The 20,544-nt window shown below is 41.6% G+C and overlaps 2 protein-coding genes across 3 annotated transcripts; one reads left to right on the top strand and one right to left on the bottom strand.

Moving 5' to 3' along the window:
• Positions 1–1,079: 1,079 nt before the first annotated feature.
• Positions 1,080–8,284, bottom strand: znhit1 (zinc finger, HIT-type containing 1). 2 transcript variants are annotated; one of them, XM_086288622.1, is made up of 8 exons: positions 8,167–8,284; positions 7,763–7,825; positions 4,820–4,917; positions 4,435–4,481; positions 4,212–4,287; positions 3,601–3,680; positions 3,345–3,514; positions 1,080–1,503 (listed from the first exon to the last, which is right to left on the bottom strand). In XM_086288622.1, exons 2-8 carry the CDS (start codon positions 7,785–7,787, stop codon positions 1,496–1,498), a joined length of 504 nt encoding a protein of 167 aa, XP_086144748.1. In that variant the 5' UTR covers positions 7,788–7,825; positions 8,167–8,284; the 3' UTR covers positions 1,080–1,495. The 2 variants fall into 2 exon arrangements, with proteins under 2 accessions (XP_086144748.1, XP_086144749.1); XM_086288623.1 differs by lacking the exon at positions 4,435–4,481 and having other exon boundaries at positions 8,167–8,268.
• Positions 8,285–13,433: 5,149 nt separating this feature from the next.
• On the top strand, positions 13,434–18,535 carry tob2 (transducer of ERBB2, 2). The gene is made up of 2 exons (XM_086288621.1): positions 13,434–13,715; positions 16,035–18,535. Exon 2 carries the CDS (start codon positions 16,237–16,239, stop codon positions 17,446–17,448), a length of 1,212 nt encoding a protein of 403 aa, XP_086144747.1. The 5' UTR covers positions 13,434–13,715; positions 16,035–16,236; the 3' UTR covers positions 17,449–18,535.
• Positions 18,536–20,544: the final 2,009 nt, after the last annotated feature.

Genomic DNA, 20,544 nt, shown 5'->3' with positions numbered 1-20,544 from the left:
AGCTTCATTCAACTTCCACTTATTTCACTCAGGTGCGCCCACATCCTCATTTTAGTTTTGACAGTATTTTTGTGATTTGGGGAAAGCCTCGGAGAGGACTGGCGGCGGCTCCTGGGCCTGGCAGATCCCCATTTATTTATTTATTTCCGAGAGGTGAAGAAGTGAAAAGACTGAAGGGGGGACAGGAAAACCACAACGAACAGCTTGTAGAGCTGAGGGATCATATACATAGATAAGAACTGAAAAGGGCATGTTTGGAGGCGTGCGCCTGCTCCTGAAATTAAGATATTTTATCCCAAAAATGTGTGAGTGTGACAGCAGAGTGCAGGTGTTTATTGCAGGTCAAAAGACCTTTTTTGAAGCTCAGAAAATAAAGTGTTGCAGGTGTTTGGCAGCTTTTGTTTCAGACTTATATAAAAGTGAAATGGATTGTAAACGTGTGTTTTTTGGCTCCTCTCACTGAACAACCAGCAGTTACTGCAGGGGTGGGCAACTCCAGGCCTCAAGGACCGGTGTCCTGCAGGTTCTAGACATCACCCTGGGTAAACACACCTGAATCATATGACTAGTTCACTACCAGGCCTCTGGAGAACTTCAGGACATGTTGAAGAGGTAATTTAGCCATTTGAATCAGCTGTGTTGGATCAAGGATCTAAAACCTGCAGGACACCGGTCCTTGAGGCCTCGAGTTGCCCACCCCTGAGTTACTGTAACTCTTCCATCAGGCCAACGCCAGCATCAAATTCTGTCTGACACAAACAACAGCTTAGAATCTAAGCTTTGACTTAAAGTCAAAGATTAAATTATATCTAAGCCTTAGATGGAATTTAATCTTTGACTTTAAGTCTGCCTCTTTATTCTCTGAAGCAAAGTTTAATCAATTTGAGTTTGTAAGAAATGTTGTTTAAAATTTTCTGCTGGAATTTTTTTCAGGCAGATGTTTGATGGTCAGGTGGGAGGCGTTTAATGAAATAATGTGGAATGACCTGTACTTAGAAAAATCTCTAGTGATGTGAGCGGCTCATAGAGACAGAAACATGACTGCAGATGGATGCTGTAGATCGAGTAGGAGTCCTGGATTAGGAGACTGTGTGAAATCAGATCTGATTTATTGAAATATGAAGAAAACATTAAAGTTACACAGATATTTACAATTAATCTGATTCTGCCCACTCAGATGATGATGATGCAACAAACGCGTGCATGTATCTTCATTTGCACCAGAGCTAAGTTATGACAGGTAAACAAAGAACTGACAGAGTAAAGAAAAATATACAGAAATACTGAAGCAGCCAAATCTCCCGAGTGAATCTGCAATGCTGCGACATCACAAGAAGCCTCCTGTCCACCTGCACATGTCAGTCTCTGTCCAGCTGCTCTCACAGCAGCCAGCAGAGGCACAAAGGGTTCAGACTCTCTTTATGATGCAGTTTCATGCATCCCATATGCAACCCTCACCTCCATCACCAGGGCAGTGGCAGTTAGAGCGTCCACTTTAAACACCTGCAGAGAGACACAGGAGAAAAAAGATGTTGTTAAGCATGAACTCTGGTCAGGAGATTTTCCAGTTTCTTCAGATGGTGACATCACAGCGCGTCAAAGAGTGTTTAAAGTCTGTTTCAATGAGCCTGATCCTGCAGATAATCTCCGTATCTTAGAGATGGGTGTCCGCATTCTGCTTTTAGTGGTTCCAGTTCTTACAGCAACCCTCCAAAACTGAACCAAGACCATCAAAATCAAATCCATCCAGTCACAAGAGGCGGCCCTTTTTTGGAGAAGTAACTCGCTGACATGAGGTAAACTTCTGACCTGGTACATCGTCATGGTAACTGATGCTGAGCATCTATCTAACCTGAGCAACCAGGGCCCTGTGCTTCGTACGTCGCTTACTACATCCAAGATCAAATGAAACATCCAAGACCAAACCATCGCGCTAACCGTGAGCTCGCTAATCCGGTTCCCCGAACACACCTGTTGTTGACGATTAGTACAGCTGGACGCAGTAATGTGACATCACTGGGTGTCGTAAAAGGGGCTACGCATCGATAGTAGAAACATTGATCGGCAACCCGCTGATTGGTCGGCGAAAATGTCAAAGGGGCGCGCTCGGTATTTTCCGGCAGCAGAGCAAGAACTCTTGATTGAGGGATTTCAGGAGTTTCAGAGTTTAATTAAAACGCAAGGGAACACTGCAAAGGCTGCAAAAGCAAGGAGAGAGGGGCTGGCAGAAAGTTGCTGACAAATCAAACTCGTAAGTAATTCAATAATAACAATAATAATGGAGTGGGTTTATATAGCGCTTTTCAAGGCACCCAAAGCGCATGACAATACCACTATTCAGTCACTTTGTTATTTATTTATAGATTTATTATATTACACTATATTATCCAATATTATATTACATTATATTATATTGTTATATTATATCCCCTTTCACATTAGAGCCACAACAGGACCCACTAGAACATGGGAACAAGTAAAAGTGGAATATAAGAATATTCTACAGAATGGTAATATTTATCACTTATATTGCTTTTCGTCTCTTGGAAAGAGACCCTGAAATAATCTGTTTGTTTGTTCATAACAGCAACCAAGAAAAGGGCAGAGCAAAAAAAAAAGACAGGTGGTGGTCCTGCACCCCCTCGTCAACAAGTTGGTTAAGTGAATAATACCCTCACGGGAATATCGATATCTCTCTATGAGCACACTGTCGCGCTGAGCTAAAGGATCCTGTCTGTCCCGCAATATACGCTGAATTCTGAGGACTCTCCTTATCAATCTTGCACCTTCCTCAATGGGTGGCTCGCGTAAACGGACAGGACATGGCTGTGACAGACTTCCCAAATCCACCTTCGCTTTTATAGCCGTGGTCTCTCATCTTGATTACATGAAGTGATTTGCAATTACTACTCTGAACTGTGAATTACATCTGAAATAATCACATACATGTAATAGAATGTTAATAGTACATTTCCCTTTTTTAGGAAATGACCTGTATGTATCTGTGTGAAATCAATGAAAGGATCAAATACTGCATTATCTTTAGTTACATTGATGTTATTTATTTATGGTGAAACAGGTGTGGAATATCGCTGTTGCTTTCGTATAAATGAAGCGGACATACCTGCGTGGCCGCGATCTAATCCTGTTTACATAAAGTAAACCTGCTCCCGAGCAGGTTTACGCTTACGGCTCTGTTGCTATGACAGCAAGTCTCGGATGAGCTTCGGGGAACCGAACGATCCAAGATCACGCGAAATCGTCAACAATCTAATCCAGCTAACTTACTTAGCGAGGTACGAAGAACAGGCCCCAGATCTCCAAAAAACATGTGGTGTGTTTACCTCGTCTCTCTGTGTGTGCACAGACACTTGGTGCTGCAGTAGCGCCCCCCGCAGGTGGTGCAGGTGTAGTGCGACGGGAACCCACAGACGCAGCAGAAGTGGCGTGCAGGTAGCGAGGAGGGCGGGGCCGCCGCTGACAGGTAGTTAGGCTCTGGCTTCTCTGAGAGATTCTATCAATCAAAGGAGAGGAGACAGTGGGTCAGCTAACGACCACCTTTCAGCCAATCAGAGAGAGGAGAGAGGGCGTCTGACTCACCTCCTCCTCCAGCAGCGTGGTGAAGTTCTTCCTGAAACGCTGCTTGAAGTGGTCGCCCCTCGTCTTTCTCTTCTTCTTCTCTGGACGCACAGACAGAGAAGAAGGAGGACAGAGAATGTTTAGAGGATTTTTTGGAAGATTTTTTAATCACAAACACGTTTCCTAATATGGACTTTTCAGTTTTTAAATTGGTCGGTGTGGTGACAATGGAAAAATATTTGCAGGTTTTTAAACAGGATTTGATCTGGTTGTAATTTTCCACTTCTAATCACTACTGTTGGGCCAGCTGTGGCTCAGGAGGGAGAGTGGCTCATCAGAAGGTCAGTGGTTTAGACCTCAGCTTCTCCAGTTTGGATACCAAAGTATCATCAGGAAGGATGATGAACCTCGAATTGTCCAATATGCCTTAATTTGTGAATACAAGAAATCTCAGAGCTGTGTGAACCATGTGAAAAGTGCTTTGAATACTTAATTAGAGTAGAAAAGTATTTTATAAGTACCAGCCTATATACAGCTACTCAAGTTTCAAGGAATAAAGATTTCAGCTGCTACCGTGTAAAAAGTGTCAAAAGTGTAGGGTTCATGTGCACATTGGACGGTGAAAAACTCACCTGGTTCTTCAGACTCACTGAATGCAGGTAGGCGGGCAGTAGGACCTGGGGGAGGAAGGGAGGACAGAGGGTCGTCCTGGAAACACAAAACAAGATGTCATTGCTAAGCAATAATACAGACTGTTTATTAACAGCCCGTCAGACATACATGAGCCAATCAGCATCACTAACAGGTGGACATGTTTAAAATCATTGTATTTCATTATAGCAACACCATGTTTACCTATGTTCATTCACCACTTCTAGTTTCTCTAAGGCCACATCGAGCAGCTGGAGATGGTGAAAGAGGGTTAGAGGGTTGTGACCTCTGACCCTGACAGAAGCAGAACATCAGTGATCAAGCAGCTCATGCGCCTTACAGGTTACTATAATGTGTGACATACACAGAGAGAGCTCTGAGCTTTCTTCTGATTAGTCGCCCGAACTGCACAATTCAATGTTAGAGGATTTCTAAAGAAGTCCTGCTTAAAATCTCCACCTGTGCTTGTTTCTATGTGAATGCGAGGTGGATGAAGTGATCCCCGTGTACAGAGTGGAGCTCTGTGTGGATGTTAGAGGGAAGTGAGAGCAGAAAAGCTGTCAGTCAACTTTAAATTACAGACACGGACCTGGAAGTTGTCTTTTTCCAGAGCCTCCAGCTGACGGGTCAGCCTCCTCTGTCTGGTGGCTTCATCCAAAACTCTGCGCTGACCAGCCTCCACCCGAGCTGTTGGATCCAAACACACAGTTTCCATCAGTTGGTATCAGTGATAAAAGACCCATCGACTCAGCTCATTTCTATAAAGTTCTGTGTAGTTTTTCCAGCATGTAAACCAAAGGGAAATCATCAGGACTGCTAATTGTGATACAGCACACAGTCACCTCACAGAGGTTCATTCTGAGCAGGAAAAAACAGCTGAAAGCTCAAAGGCTCAGCAGTTTAAGGGATTTCAAACCTGCCACAGTAGCAGCTTAAGGGTCTGCAAAAGTTTTAAACACAGAGTGTGACCATGCTGAAAAGCTCCAGTGATGGTGATGTTTTCCCTGTCGGCTTCACCTTCTCTTCACGTTCAGTGGGACTCCTGGGAGGAAGCTTTGATGCACTTACAGCAACATAATGTTCAGAATCTCTCTCCAGGGCTCTCAAAATTTCAAAATCCCTGGTAGTCCTTCAGGCAGGGACTCTTCAGTTTTTGGTAGCCCAAAATAAATGTAAGTAGTTCGAATAAAAAAGAGAGCAATTTTTTGATTGATGTTTTGTTTCCTTTACAATATTATACATTAAAGTATAATATTGTAAAGGAAACAAAACATTAATCAAAAAATTGTTGAAAAACAAATTACAACATTGTATAAAAATTACAATCATCAACTCAAATACTTGGTTCTAATTGAACAGAAATTTCTATGAACTTGTAAGAACTGTGTAGGACATGAATCCGTCTGTGTCAGATCCTGAATTTAAAATTTCCACTGAAGTCACGGGTAAGAGGCAAGTGGAACCAAGATCTAGGCCATTTGCTTTTTGAAGTTTGCAAAGACTGCTAAATTTTGCCAGTGGTAGTTCACTCTTTGCAACATAGTACGCTGTTCTAAACAGATTTTTCAGGTTTATTTTTAGTATGTTATTTGCAATTGGTGTTTGTTCTGGGAAAGATATTGCAGACTGAGCAATAATGCATTTCTTGCATTTCTCATGGGTTCTAATGGGGGCCTTTCTTAAAATGACTGGTCCCAGTAACAAAGGCGCTTATCGACTCAGAAATCGAGAGAAAACCAACAACACACCCGGCAGAACATTATGTTATTTACACGGGTGCACATAAATGGTCCGCATGTGCGCATTCGCTGTCAAAATAAAAGACGCGCACCAGATAAGAAGTTGCAACGCGCGTTTGCGTCCATATAAAAAGCACTGTTTTTGTCCGCTAAAGTGGGATTTTCACGGCACATTCCGCACCACATCTCTGTGCGTTCATCATTTGTTTGAAGCCAGCTCACCTCCTGCAACCACTTTTCCGAGAATACGCGCTTCTTTTGTGGTTCGGACTCCTTCTGACATTTGTTTGGAGGTGGAGGAACACCAAAGTAATTGCTTAAAGGAGCTTCTTCGACATCTTTAAGAGTTTTAAACAAATGTCTGTCCTCCTCCAGAAAATCTTATGTATGCAAACACGCGTTGCAACTTCATATCTTGTGTTTGTTTTTTTTGTTTTTTTTTGACAGCGAATGCGCACCTGCGGACCACTTATGTGCAGCCCCGGTTATATAGCTCGTCATATTGCAGCCACAGAAATTCTTTTGTCCATGAAACCATAAAGCTGCACTTTCTTTTTGCCTTATAGTCTGATTTGTACGGTGGCTGGTGGTAAGCTTTTCTTTGGCTGTCACTTCTTCACCCTGACCCTGTCTTATTTGGCTCAGCAGAACTAAAATATATATCCTGCTGCTTTTACACACACACACAGGTCAGCGATTCTCTGTGCGATCAACCTCTCATATGTTTAAGCTTGCTGCGGGAGACTTCACTTGTCATGTTTGCATAGTAAGCTAACGATTAATAAGACGATGTCAGAGGAATTGGTGCACAAATTATCATCACTCACCAATCAGTGCTGTCGCTCTCTATACACAGTTCGCGCGATTGCAAAGTGAAAGCAAAAAAACAAGCGCAAACTCAAACGCGATTTCAATATGTCACATATTGACAGTGGCTCACCGATGCCAATGACATAATTACCCAGCTACATTTCCGAAAGAATGCAAAAGCATTGACATATATTTTCCCTTCCTACAATAGCCCGACGGGCAGGGCAGAGATAGATTTTGGTAGCCCGACTGGAAAAATCGCTAGCCCCGGGACGTCGGGCTAGCGATTTTGCAAGCCCTGCTCTCTGCTCCACTCCGTGTGTGAGGAGATGCACTCACAGTGAGACTGAGAGCAGGGAAAGGAGAAACTATCAGCAGAAAAGCCTGCTATCAATTTAGGACTGGAAAAAGCTGGCTGGTGTGTCCCTGAATTACCCTTTACTAGTAGTTTTAGTGTTTCCTTCCAATCAAACCATACCGCACTGTGAAAACGTTAAATTTATCTCATTCTGTTCTCGTATTATTGTCTGGAAGCTCATCAAACAAAATCTGAACCAGTTAAGTACTTAACTTAAATTCGGCTCACAGCTGGAGCCCAAAAAACATCTTTTACTTCAGTGAAACACCCAAAATCCTTCAGGTGGTCCTGGTTAAATAAACCGTAAAGTAACATCACCTACGGTCGATCCTCTCCTATAAGTTGGGTTTTTTTTTTTTAAATAACTGGACTATTCCTTTTTAACATGTATATGTTAGAATAAAACCCTGCAGCTCTATAAAAACAGTAATAATAACATTAACAGTAAACAACACGAACCGCTCAGCAAACCGGAGTTGAGTTTAAAACCAACGTTTCCCCTGTGAGCTCCAAGTTAAAGAAGATAGAACAACAGAGGGGCTCTCTGTTAAAGTGTTTTTACACCGTCTGACTGCATGACAGTGTTTTATATTCAAAAGAAGAGTTCAAACAGACCAACACTCACCGGAACCTTTCTTCTCCAGCACCATCTTTGTTCACGTCCTCTGTACGGCGGCCGTGTAAGTCCCTGTCAGAGCAAACGAAGCGCGTTTGTCATCTTGACCGCTGATAGGACAATTAAAGGGTGACAACTTTTGATGATTTTGATGGCTGATCTTCATTCTACTTCATTCTAATTCTACTTTTTTCTGAAGTGAGTGTTTTATGTTTGTTATTTTAAATAAAGTTTGAGCGTTTTCTTCAGTCTGTTGTACCAAAATATGCTAAGAATTGCGCTGGGAGACACTCAACAGAAGTGGAGGATCTACCGTTTTTGTGAGGAAAGAAAAGACGAGAGGTAAGTGTGTAAGCCTAACTATTAGCCTAAAAATCTGTCATCAGTTTTATATGAATCATGATAAAACACACCTAGCATGTTTTGGGTTCCTGCAACTGGTCCGTCAGGTTATTGTCTCCCCAGAAACACTTCCCTTGTGCCTTTGGAAATCTGTTTTTTCCTATTTCTGTTTTGTTTTTTCCTATTTCCGTTGTGTTTTGTGTTCTTTTGCAGTGTTTTTCTTATTGCGGATGTTTTCTTAAGTTGCAGTCTGTTTGGCCTCTCAGGGCCACCATAGTAGAATTGCCACCTGGAGATGATATATTGTACTCAGTTATAGTGGTTTCATTGGACAATGATGTGGTGAATGATGGAGCTGCCAGGCTGGAGGGAAAGAGAAGAGTCAGATGTAATGAAAGAGGTCATGCTGAAGTCACTGCGCAGCCATTATGTAAAGTTCTGTGAATTAGTAAAACTCACATTTAATTTCATAAAAACATCACAAACCTTGAATTGCCTGATTGTACATCATCATCACTGTGGAAGCTTCAAGAGGTTTCACAATAATTTAAGTGAGAAAAACAGAGTCCAGAAAAGTATGTGCAGCAAACAAAAACAGTCTCTGATAAGTTTAAATGTATTTTAGCTTATTGTTATAACTTATTTATCTTGTGTTTTATATTTGGGAGGGGCATCTAAAGTAAAGGTAAGATATTTTACCTGGGAAACCTGTTTTGATCTTTTAAATGTAACTTATTCGCTTCTAATGAGGACCGAGCCCTGGAGGAAAAGACACAGACACTGTTTTCTTAATGCTGAGAGTCCAGCTAAGCTTTGCTCTGTAAATGATGCAGCAGTTAAGAGATATCAGTAGTTTTACCTGAGACTTACATCACTTATGTCTGCATGCATTGAAAACCTGATCTGATTCATATAGAAACTAAAGAGAAGTAAGCCTCGTCCCTCCGTTGCACAGGCACTCCCGACGTTCTCGGGCCTGGAGCATAATTTCCTGTGACAACCTCCCCAACATGTGCAGCTTTGCTCTCAGGTCTGGAACGTAAAAGACGATTTTTTTCTGGTCATTAAACGTCACTTTATACGTCACACGGCTCAAAACGGTTTATCCTTTCTCCCTCGTACTGAGGGGACTGAGGAGACTCGTCCAGCCTGACTGCCTTGACATCCAGGTGTCTTCCCTGCTTGCCCTGATATGAAGAAACCCGAGAAGCCTTGCAGGTCAAATCTTATTAATCATATCTATTATGGCCACTCCTCTCTAAATCGTGGTAGTTGTTGATCTGAGATGGTTAGAGCTAAAGGCTAGAGCAACCTATTAGAGCTGTTTGGGCTAATATAGATTTATACCCAGCTTTATATGTTTATTGTTTTACAAGGGTTTAAAAGGGAATGTCCACAGTTTGGATTTGATTACAACTGCTTGGCAGGAGCCAAGCAAAATAAAATAAATAAAAAGAATAATAAAGAATAATCAAATCACCTCAATTCAACTTATTTAATTAACCCACTGAGGTAATTCTGACTTTGTTCTTGTCTTTAGGGGGGGAGAGGCTGGTGGTGAGAAGATGTGTTCCACCTCAGTGCTCTGTGTTCATGGAATTAATCAGGAAAGCAGGATTCCTTGATTGATCCCACTTCTCTCAAAGCTATAATCAGCTGAGAAAACCTTGGAAGTCTTGAGAATCTTCTTGAGAATAATGGAAGTCGAAATCCTTCTCAGAATTATAATCCAACACAGTAATTATGATGATAATGATGATGATGGTGAACAGAAATAAAACCAAATCAAAGTCCAATCTGTAATTCCAATCTCTCCTTCATGCCTATGGTGGAATTTCCAAAGGCGAGAAGTAAAAAATTCAGAGATCAGTGTCTAGTGTCCTGTGTGTGCTCTCATTAACACACACACACACACACACACACACACACACACACACACACACACACACCCCTGATCAAAAACATAACCTAACTGTAACCCTGACACTAAAACCACATTTTGAGTCTCAAACATGTCTTCAAACTCACGGGGACCAGAATTTTGTCCCCATAAAAAACTGTTGGTCCACATCAGTATAGTAACATTCCCACTTTTGGTTCCCAGAAAGATATCTAAACATGGTACACGCACACTCACACACTCATGAAAGTCAGACTCTGTACAGGCTCTCAGTGACTCCTGTTATTAGAATCACTGTTATTCTACTTTGTGAGACAGTTAAATAAAGGTGTTTATTTTTCTGTGATAGATTCATGTTTAATTTAGTTCATTTATTTGTTGGAAAGAGTTAAAATGTATTAGACAAGATAATAAAAAGGGCAGCACTGATTGAAAACCTGTCTAAAATATGTGATTACAAAATAAGTGTTTGTTAAAAGTTATAAGGTGCAAAGTGCTGTGAAGTTTGGTTGAGGTAGAATTTGTGATGGTCACATGACCAGAGCTTAGCTAAGAGCACAACCATTGCATTGTGGGTCAGCACTAGCATGGATACAGAGGTGCAGATGTATTGCATTTTTTTCCTGCAGGGGCGATCGTGGCTCAAAAGTTGGCTGTTCGTCTTGTCATCAGAAGGTTGCCGATTCGAGCCCCGGACAGTCTCGGTCGTTGTGTCTTTGGGCAAGACACTTCACCTGTTGCCTACTGGTGGTGGTCAGAGGGCCCGGTGGCGCCAGTGTCCGGCAGCCTCTGTCAGTGCGCCCCAGGGCAGCTGTGGCTATAATGTAGCTTGCCATCACGTGTGTGTGAATGAATGTAGTGTAAAGCTCTTTGGGGTCCTTGGGGACTAAGTAAAGCGCTATACAAATACAGGCCATTTACCATTTTATCATTCCTGTTCTGCTAGTTCAAGACTGTTTATGGACCCTAATATGAGATTTTCACTGCTATGCAATTGATACCCACTTTTATTGGTTAAACTGCAGGGATGTCTTAGATACACAATGAACTCTAAATCTCTTTATCTCTGTTGTGAACTTCACATGAAGTTTGTGTTAACAGAATCAAACTGATGCAGATCTCCTTTGAAAATACACACTCACTAGACAAAATAAAAACAGACTGCTCAAAGTAAAAGCAGAGCTCCCCCCCCCATGTGCTCTTTTAACAGCTGGTAGTACAAAACACAGTGACAACGACACCCTCACTACAAAAGCACAAGATATAAAAAATGGGGAAAAAATTGCATTCTGGGGGTTGTTACAGTGAAATAAAAACAAAAAACAAAACACAGACATCTGAAAATGTTGAATTTTAGTAAAAACACTGCTTTGTAGCTTGATACTGTCATTACAGACAAAGTGAATATTCAAAGCCTTTGGGCGTTCATTTGAAATGCAGTAAGTGTCCTTATCAGCTGGAAGTATTAAAGCCATAAGATGACTTTTGAGAGCAGCTAAAAAACATTAAACAACAGCAATGTTGAGCCTGTTCCAAAATTTAAATGTACATGCGTTGAAGGTGGGAGATTTGTTGAATTATTAAACACATTTTTCTTCAATCAGAGGCTTAAATATCAGCCTAGGGTGGCTCTATTTACCATTGTTGAGTCAGTTATCTTTTTGTGCTACTTTTTTTGAAGGATTGTGAAAGTGGGGATACATGCTCCTGGCTGAGCATTTCTGCTTACATCTTAGAATCTCAGTTTTAAATGAAAGAGTGAATGTGAAGTTCTAAATGAAAGAGTGTGTGAGGGTGTTAGTTGTGTTGTCCGAAAACAAGCTTATCTACAATGTGTCAGTAAAGAGTGACTTGCACTTCTGGTCCGTTGAGCAATGGTTTAAAAAATTTTACTGCAAACTATAAAAGGAACCTGGATTTAAATAGAACATAGTAGTGTCGGATGTAAGTGAAGGCAATACAAGTATAAGGTGTCTATGGAATACATCTTCAAGGTTCACACTGACCAAGTGGAGAGCTACAGGCATTTCTCTCAGTCAGCTGATTGTGTTTAGGGAAAAAAAGTAGCTAAGTACACTGTTATTGCTCCACGTTGTTAGTGAGGTAACTCTGGATGTTGGTGGGTTTTGTTAAGGTTGGTGTAAACAAAAGCAGAAAAACAGTAAAAGATGCAGACAGTAAAAATCTGGTTTATTTCATGATTACAATGAAACATTTTCACAGTTGTTTCATTGTAATCATTTTTAAGTAGCATACACGATAAATGGATACTACAACATAACACACGGCAGTGAGAAGAAAAACTCACCATCTTACCAGTTTTTATATTCTTATAAACTTAAAATAAACTAGTGATATTAGAGTTTAGTGTTTTAAGTCATCTGTTAAAAAACATGAGTTGACAGTTTTTTCTACCAGCATCATTACTCAAGTTAAACGTACTGCTGATGCTTATACCATTGCGAAATTTGCTAAATAAATATGCTTAAGAGTCTTGTGTTGTTTGACATCCAGCTAAAAGGTTTAAAATAAATAAATAAATGAATGAATAAAATAAAATAAAATAAAAATATATATATATATATATATACACACACACACACACACACACACACACACACACACACACACACACACACACACACACAGTGGGGAACTAAAATGCTCAATAGCATTATTTTACATTTAAATTCAATACATTTAAATGTAAAATAATTTTAAAGAAATGTTTGAACTAATAATATTGATTTGTTTATTTGTTTTTTGTTTGTTTGTTCATTTTTAATTTTTGCTCTTTTCAGCTTTGTTTTCGGTTTATGGTTTTTTTTGTCATTTATATGAAAAAATATTACATATACATAACTGTATAATTGTTTAAATGAAATTTAAAAGAAAAAGAGAAAGAGAAAAACAACAAACGCGCAATATTTTTACTGCTATCTTAACCACGTAATTCTGCAACATGAACACCATTTCCCACAAGCCCTTGATGAAAGTCTGGTCGCTTTAGCGGCTGTAGTCCAATAAGGTGAGGGTCCTCCCCTATCTCCGCCAATTAGGACTCTGTTGCTGTCACTGCTTATATTTTTAGTAAATTGTTCAGCACCATATGAAACTACAAATATCCCTCCACCATAGAAACTAGATCGCGCTGGGTCATTTATAATGTTCTAATAGCTGGAAAAGCGCACTCCCCGACTATACAGTGGGGTGTTTGGCTTTTTGGCTATTCGAGAAAACTGATTAATCAACACCATGCTATTTGAGCAGAAATTAAGGAGTCACTTTTATTTTTATCAGCTTAAATTTGGATAAACTAAACCTATGAAATACAGATAATAATATAGTGGCGACAGGAGCACATTATGCTTCGACAGGAGCGTCAGAACCGCTATGTTGAAAAGATAATAATGGGAAGAAAGTAGTCCCTGTCGTCACGGGGGTGTGGGCGAGTCACACTGTATAAATACGCTGGGTTGTCAAACAGCAAAGTTTACTGGACCCTCCATGCAAACTGTCAGCTGAAGACAAAGTGGGGAAACCTTGGAGAGGCTTTCAATTATTTGGGCAGCTGTGGGGGAGAAAAAAAATATATATTTATGATGGTGAAAAAAATGTAAACTATTTCGCATCTGAACCAGTGAGTCGACACATGAAATCGGAGTCCTCGTAAGGGAATTTAAAAAAAACAAAGACAAGCTAGTACATCAGTGAAGCTAGGTGAGTAATTAACCGTCAGCCGGTGCGCGGGATTGGTTGCTTTTATGTTCAATAAAAAAGGACTGGATGTTACAGTCCCTGATAATGCAAGGACTGTAAAAAATGTAAACAAATATATAAAATTTGTTGACAGCGGGATGTTGCTGTTATTGTTCTTCTAGAAGCTTTAGCTGTCCGTTAGAGAAGGTGCACAGGGTTGAGCCCCTGGAAAGACACAGCTTTTGTTTTGCCCGAGCCCGTTATAGATTAGCTAAAGCGAGCCTCCCGGAGTGTGTTCAGCTCACGTTTATTTTCCTTCTGCTGTGCTTGCGGGGGTGTTTATGCCGAGAGAGAGAGAGAGAGGGGGCTGCCGCCTTCGTTCCTCAGATACTTGGTCGATAGGCTGCTCATCACTTAATTAGCTTTATAATTTAATTTACAGCGACAATTTGCCAGGGAAGGCTTCTCCACTTGCACATCAGCTAAACCAATGTCTTCTCTGGTCCACTGCCTTTTGACTCGCAAATGTCACTAAGCTTTCTCCAGGTAGACCTTAATGCGTTCTTGCAAACATTGAAGACATTTGTCCATGTTTGTCTCTTTTTTAAGGAGGCACATGTGCACAAAATTCCAAACGTAAGGAAAATTAAAGTAGCAGACAGTTTAATTTCTGTTGGTAAGTGAGGGACACGAGTACAAATTCCTGCAACATTCATATCCTTATTCTAGGCAATCATGCAGGCCTCCCTCTGCTGCCCTTATACACGGTTTTTTGTTTTTGTTATTTTCATAGCAAATTGTGTAGCTGTGCCGCTTGTCTGGTATATAGTGGATGTTTAGCAGTACTGTGTCAGCGCTGTACTAATGCCTGCATGTAAACAAAAAATACCACCCCAGATTCTGCTGATGACCTGACGAGAAGGAAAACAAGACTAGAATCAAGTCTGCCAGTGAAAATGCAAATGTTTCAGTTATGCAAGGTGGTGGGGCTTGTGTCTGTGGAAAGATTGGAGTCTTGTTTGTATTCCTCAGATTTCACTCTGAAAGCCACACATCTGTGGACAACAGCTGAGCTGTTTCTCTAATGTCATTGTTTGACATTGGATCTTGTGTATCTTGCTGCTTGCTTCCCTTTTTTTTTTTTTTTTAAATGAGAGGTGGGAAATGCAGTAGGTGGCTTAGAGGTTTGTGCACTCAAGGTTTTTGGAGACACTGATGATGGCTGTTTCAGGTAAAAGACCGGTGCAGTCCTTTCTTTGTCAGTGTAACTCGTTATTAAGGTGAGGAATTTGCACCTCAGATGATGCAAAAACAGGGCCCCTACTTATAGCCTCATCCTAACAGCCCCCATCTTATCCTTCAATGTCACCCTTTTTTATGCAAGGGGAAAAATGCAAGACCTGTGGTTTTGTGTCACCCCTGCAGCCCTGCGTGCAGGCTGTGCAGCTTTATCTGTAGCAACATTAGAATTACCTTTAATCTGAGGCATTTTTCTAATCTTAGCTTCCGAATCCCCATCTGGCAGGGAAGTGAATGTGAGTGAATTGTTTGTGTGCATGTAGGAAGGAGGCGGGGAGGAGAGGTGAAGGGAGGGAGATGGGGTGGTGTTGAACACATTCAGTGCATTCTGGGAAACTGTGTTCTGTGGAGTCGGCTAACTGTCCTTCCATTTTACACATCTTCTCCGGTACATCCTTTTGTATTATGATATGCATATAATGTTGCTCTCAGTGGGAATGTGCATGGTGACGAGTGGACTCTTGTACGATTGTGTATTAAAGCAAGAAGCACTTCATGCAATTGCATTCAGATTATGCAGGATTTACGAAGTGCACAGCATCTGTTACATCCACCCTGAGGCTGATAAACAGGAAATATAAAAGGGTAAATTTTAGGATTGCAGGATGCAGGAGTTATACTTCATATCACTACTGTAATTAAAAAAAATAAAAAATACCAGTAGGCATTTGAATAGATATCCCGATGCTTGCACTGGTTGGCAGGTGCATGTATTATGCATTTTTCAGTGTTGTTGGAAGCTTATGACTCCATTAGGATTTTGGCTTTTTTTTCTTTTTTTTGTATCGAAAGTAGTGGCAGGAATTTCTTCTCTTGTGATGCATTATGTGTGGGTAATTGTCTTGTATGTAAGACTTGAGTTTGTTTTGTTTTTTTTAAAGCTCACTATAAAATAATACTCTGATTACAATCCCCCTGTAGCCCCGTCTTTCTGTATTCCAAAAATACCACATTAACTGTCTGTTGTGAGAGATCAGCTGAAAAAACAAATTCCTCATTTTCACACAAAGTTATATTGCTCTTCTCTTCTTGTCTTCATAGTTGAGGACCTGCCAACACAAAACAGCCTGTAACCTGCAGCCTCTGCCTTCAAGGTGCCTTTACCATGGTGACACTAAAAGAATCAAACACTGCACAATAAGCCAGAGGGGGACAAAAAGATTTGTTGCCACTGCATTGCCTCACTTTCATCTCATCCCCTTTGAACACTTTGTTCCCACACTGGCACTAACCCGGTGCAGACATGCATCTGGAAGTGAAGGTCGCGCTCAACTTCATCGTGTCCTACCTGTACAACAAGCTGCCTCGTCGACGAGCCGACCTGTTTGGCGAGGAGCTGGAGAAGATACTAGTTTCTCGTTTTGAGGGTCACTGGTACCCCGAGGCCCCACTGAGGGGCTCTGCTTTCCGCTGCATTCACCTGGGTGCACCGAGGGACCCTGTGGTGGAGTTGGCTGCCAAAAGAAGTGGGCTGGACACGGAGGAGGTGCGGGCAAATGTTCCTGCAGAGTTGAGCGTGTGGATTGACCCTTATGAGGTGTCCTACCAGATTGGAGAGAAGGGTGCGGTGAAAGTGCTCTATCTGGAGTCCCCCCCTGGCCTCGGTTGTGACAGCGAGCCGGCCGAAGGGGTCATCAGAGAGGCTAAATTAGATGCAGAGATGGAGGATGCCAAGAGCTTGGGCTTTAATCCAGATGCTCAAGTGTTTGTACCAGTTGGAAGTCAGGCATCTCCTTCCTTAATGCCATCCCTCTCCAGTTCTCCCACACCCCTATCTGCCCAGTCCTGCCCTGGAATCTTCAGCTACCCCAGCTCCAGCACACCCACTGATCCCAGCATCCATTCCTCCAACACATCTACTCCTTCTCCTCCGAGCGGCGGTCTGCCCTACCTCTCCACTCAGCAGCCACCTGCTGCTCTTCCTGCTGCCCGTCCACAGCCAATCACCTTCACCACTGCCAGCTTCGCCGCCACCAAATTCGGCTCCACCAAAATGAAGAAGTGCAGTGGGGCTGGGTCAGGGTCTGCAGGCTCTGGTGTCATCGTACCACCATCTCAGAGGATACTCTCCCGCTCTCCTACCACCATCTCAGCACCAGAGCTGCTTAAGCACAAGCCCCTCTCTCTCTCCTTGCACTCCCTCGGGGGTCCCATCCACAGCCAGCTCTCCCCCAACGCCAAAGAGTTTGTCTACCCTGGATCTCCAGGCCCTCTTTACTTTGATGCAGACACCCAGCCCATGCAGCCTCTTACCAGCCCTTTCCAGCCCTCGCACACTATCAACACCCACCCACCATTTGATCCGTTCTCCAGCCCTCCTGCCCAGAGCGTGGGCATCATTGGCAGCAGTGGAGGGATCTCTTACATGGAGAAGCCACCATTTGTTGAGGGTTTAGGAAGCTACAACCTGCAATATCCCAGCCAGTCTTTCCAGCCTGTCGTGCTGGCCAACTAAGCCTTCATTTGTAATAAGAATTGTTGCAGGAGCAGTTGGGTGTACGGCAAAGACCCTCCTGATATTTTCAGTTTTTCTAACAAATTGTTCTAATACTAATGTGTGTTAAGAATTAGTTTTACTACAAAGATTTACAATGTCCACTAAATATTTAGTGTGATTTGTTTGGTATCTCTAGAACCCGCCCCAAACCCCACCCTGCTCCTACTTCCTGTGTCCATTGCTGTTACCCGTTATTTGTATTTGTGTTGGCTTGGAATGGGTGCTTCTGTTTTTTTTGGGGTTTTTTTGTTGTTGTTTTTTTTTTTGTTGTTGTTTTTTTGTCCACCTTTTTGCCGTCTCCAATTTCATGTTTATGATTTTGCAATGAATGCTAATGTGAGGTTTTTTTTTTCCTTTTTTCTTCTTGTTTTTTGGGACTTGTAGTCTAGTGGACTCTAGTATAGCTCCATTTTGCACTGCACTGTCATGCTGTGAAAAAGGACTTTGCCAAGTCCTGCAGGGAACGACGGCTGTGGAAAACTCAGCACTTTGCTCTGCAATCTGCTCTGCCCTACTTGCCACAAATACGGGGTGGGGTTGGTGGAGGGGCTCTGCTCTCTGTGCATGTAGTTCGCTTCTGTTTGGTCGTGGTTCAGAGTGATTGAGAGACTCGTTGCTTGCACAGTGAAGCCCTGTTACCTTTGAAACAACCTGACGCACGGGCATATTTCAAGTCTTGTTGGTGGACGCATGTTGAAAGCAGGTTATCATCAGCTGGAATGGGCACGTGACCGGGGTTTCAATGAAGCAAGGGCAGCTAAGGGGAGAATCGAGGCGCTAAGAGTAATGTAGTTGAATGTATTGTACCTGTCAAGGGAAATTGCAGCTGTGAAGGTCAGCAAAATGGATTTGGGGGTGGGGGAGGTACCTTTTTTTTATGAATGTGAAAACAAATGAATCTTTTGAATTTTAAGGCGATAACCATCTGCTGATTAGGCCAGTTGTGCACATAAAGATGCAAATTATGGTTTCACACATATTCACACATATTCAAACATACACCAGTCAGCAGCATATGAAGGTGAACAGGCAGGAAGGATGAGAGGTGGGGGTGGGGGGGTGGGAATGCAGCAGTAGCTCAGCATTAGGGATTGTGATAAATGGCTTAGCATGACTTTGACTATGAAGGAGAGGCTTTCCTCTGCATGGACAGGAGGGAGGGAGGGAGACGGTAAGAGAGAGAAGCAGCTAGAGGGTTCTGTTGCCCCCTGTGCCATTCAGGGTGTACTGGCTTAGAAAGCAACGCTTTAACACCCAGAGCACGTTTCTGATGGGCTTAAATGGTATTGAAGCCAAAGGCTCACTATTCTCTCAGTCCTCTTAAAATTCTCCAGCGATCTCTGCTCCTCCGGCTGTTGCAAAGGAAAAACCAGAATTGTACAGTTCAGGTTGCTCTCTTTATTTTCTTTTTCTTTCTTTCTTTTTTTTTTTTTTTTTTTAAATTTATTTCCCAGCTGCAGTGATGCGAACAGAGATGCAATGAGGAGTGTTCTTCTGTGGCATTTGTCGTGTCACTGGATAGCTTGTCAGAGATCTGATGTTTGTATTGGTGCAGTTTTACAGCGGGGCCTGATGTCATTGTTGGTTCGTCCCTGAAAGAGAAGGGTAACCTCCACATGTCCACGTCCAGCGGTCCAGCACTTTATTACCAGGCTCCCGATGCCGAACCGTTCCTTTGCCCTCCGTTTGGCTGTTGCACATTTTATTCAGATGTCATGAAATGCTTTGGAAACTCCAATGAGCTACATTTGCATCACAAACGGGAAAGAGATGCAGTCAGTCTCACTCTTGGTTGGCTGGTTGTTTAGTTTAGTTTTTTGTTATTTTGTTAATGTTTTTCAGACTATAGATATTTTTGTACTAGAAGGACCCTTGTCTTGTCCTCATGTTGGTTTTGCAATGTGGCATTACTGTCATATGCAGCAAGCTTTAGTTGTTTTTGTTTCAGAGGGAATGAGTGGGTGAAGTGTACACCTCTGTAAATGTTACAGTTGTGAGGGAAAAGGCTTTTTTTTTTTCTTTCTTTTTCTTTTTGATCTTGAATCTATTTCCACCATTTTTTTTTTTTTATATTAGTTTTTGAAAATGATCACTAAAACATTTGTATAAGACATGCAGAGTCCAGGAATATGTGTATAAAAAGTTCTTATGTTGAGATTCTTTGTTTAGTTTCTTACATGCTGAAGTTATTTTTTCAGAAAAATAACATGAATATATGCAAATTGAGACGTAAATAAAGATGTACAGAATAAAGTATTGAATGTTTATTGTACCTTGTACACCATATGTCTAATAAGACGGGTAAATGTAATCATTCTTCAGTTTGCAGTTGGAGTTAGAAATGTTTACAGTGGGTTTGTGTAGGAAAAGATGGCTGATCACCACTTTCTGTGCTCCGAGGGCAGTCTGACAGCACTCCTCCCCATAGGCATTACATTTAAACCAAAACAATGTATTTTCTTTTTTTCTTTTCTTTTTTTCTTTAAAAAAATTAATTAGTCCTATTTTCACGTAGCACACACTCTGTATATTATAAACTCCCCAACACTTTTAATTTATCTGCATTTCAATTCCCAGATCTGCTAATATTAAAAAGAACAAAATGTTCCTTCTATCTTTATCGTTTCTTTTTTTTCTTTTTTCTTTTTTTTTTTTTTTTTTTTTTTTTTTTTTTTTTTGTCTTGACTGAGCCACCCTTGCTCCATCAGCCGGATCCTTATGGTACTGATACTATAGCCATAATCCCTGACTGTCTTTACTTACACACCCTTCTCCAATTCAATGAAATGCCATAAGTTTTTAAACAACCCTGAAGGATTCAAGGGGTTTCTACCTCTCTCCAATATCTCTCTTCAATAAGAAGGCAACCGGTTTGGGAAAAGACGAGGGAAATGAATGTTGCTCTGAACTGTTGTCAACCCTGGTTTAGATTGTTAGGTTTATTTAATGGTGAAAACATTTGGAGGGATTCTTTGAGTCATGCATGACCAGAAACATTTCTCTGTACCCCTCACATCCTGATTAAAACCAAAATTGAAACAAAAAATAAGCATA

Source organism: Aulonocara sp. 'chitande type north' Nkhata Bay, linkage group LG4 (assembly GCF_057382095.1).
Source record: "Aulonocara sp. 'chitande type north' Nkhata Bay isolate Kocher_YH1m ecotype deep benthic linkage group LG4, A_spYH_male_GT1.1, whole genome shotgun sequence".
Classification (NCBI taxonomy): domain Eukaryota; kingdom Metazoa; phylum Chordata; class Actinopteri; order Cichliformes; family Cichlidae; genus Aulonocara; species Aulonocara sp. 'chitande type north' Nkhata Bay.
This window is presented reverse-complemented; position numbering and strand designations above follow the sequence as displayed.

Bases quoted from the DNA above. Each gene is read 5' to 3' on its own strand.
- tob2 (XM_086288621.1), top strand. From the start codon at position 16,237: ATGCATCTGGAAGTGAAGGTCGCGCTCAACTTCATCGTGTCCTACCTG.
- znhit1 (XM_086288622.1), bottom strand. From the start codon at position 7,787: ATGGTGCTGGAGAAGAAAGGTTCCG. The intron at 4,288-4,434 runs GTAAACATGGTG...TTGTGTTTCCAG, and splicing joins GAAGTGGTGAATGAACATAG to GACGACCCTCTGTCCTCCCT. The intron at 3,681-4,211 runs GTGAGTTTTTCA...CTGTGCGTCCAG, and splicing joins CAGTGAGTCTGAAGAACCAG to AGAAGAAGAAGAGAAAGACG.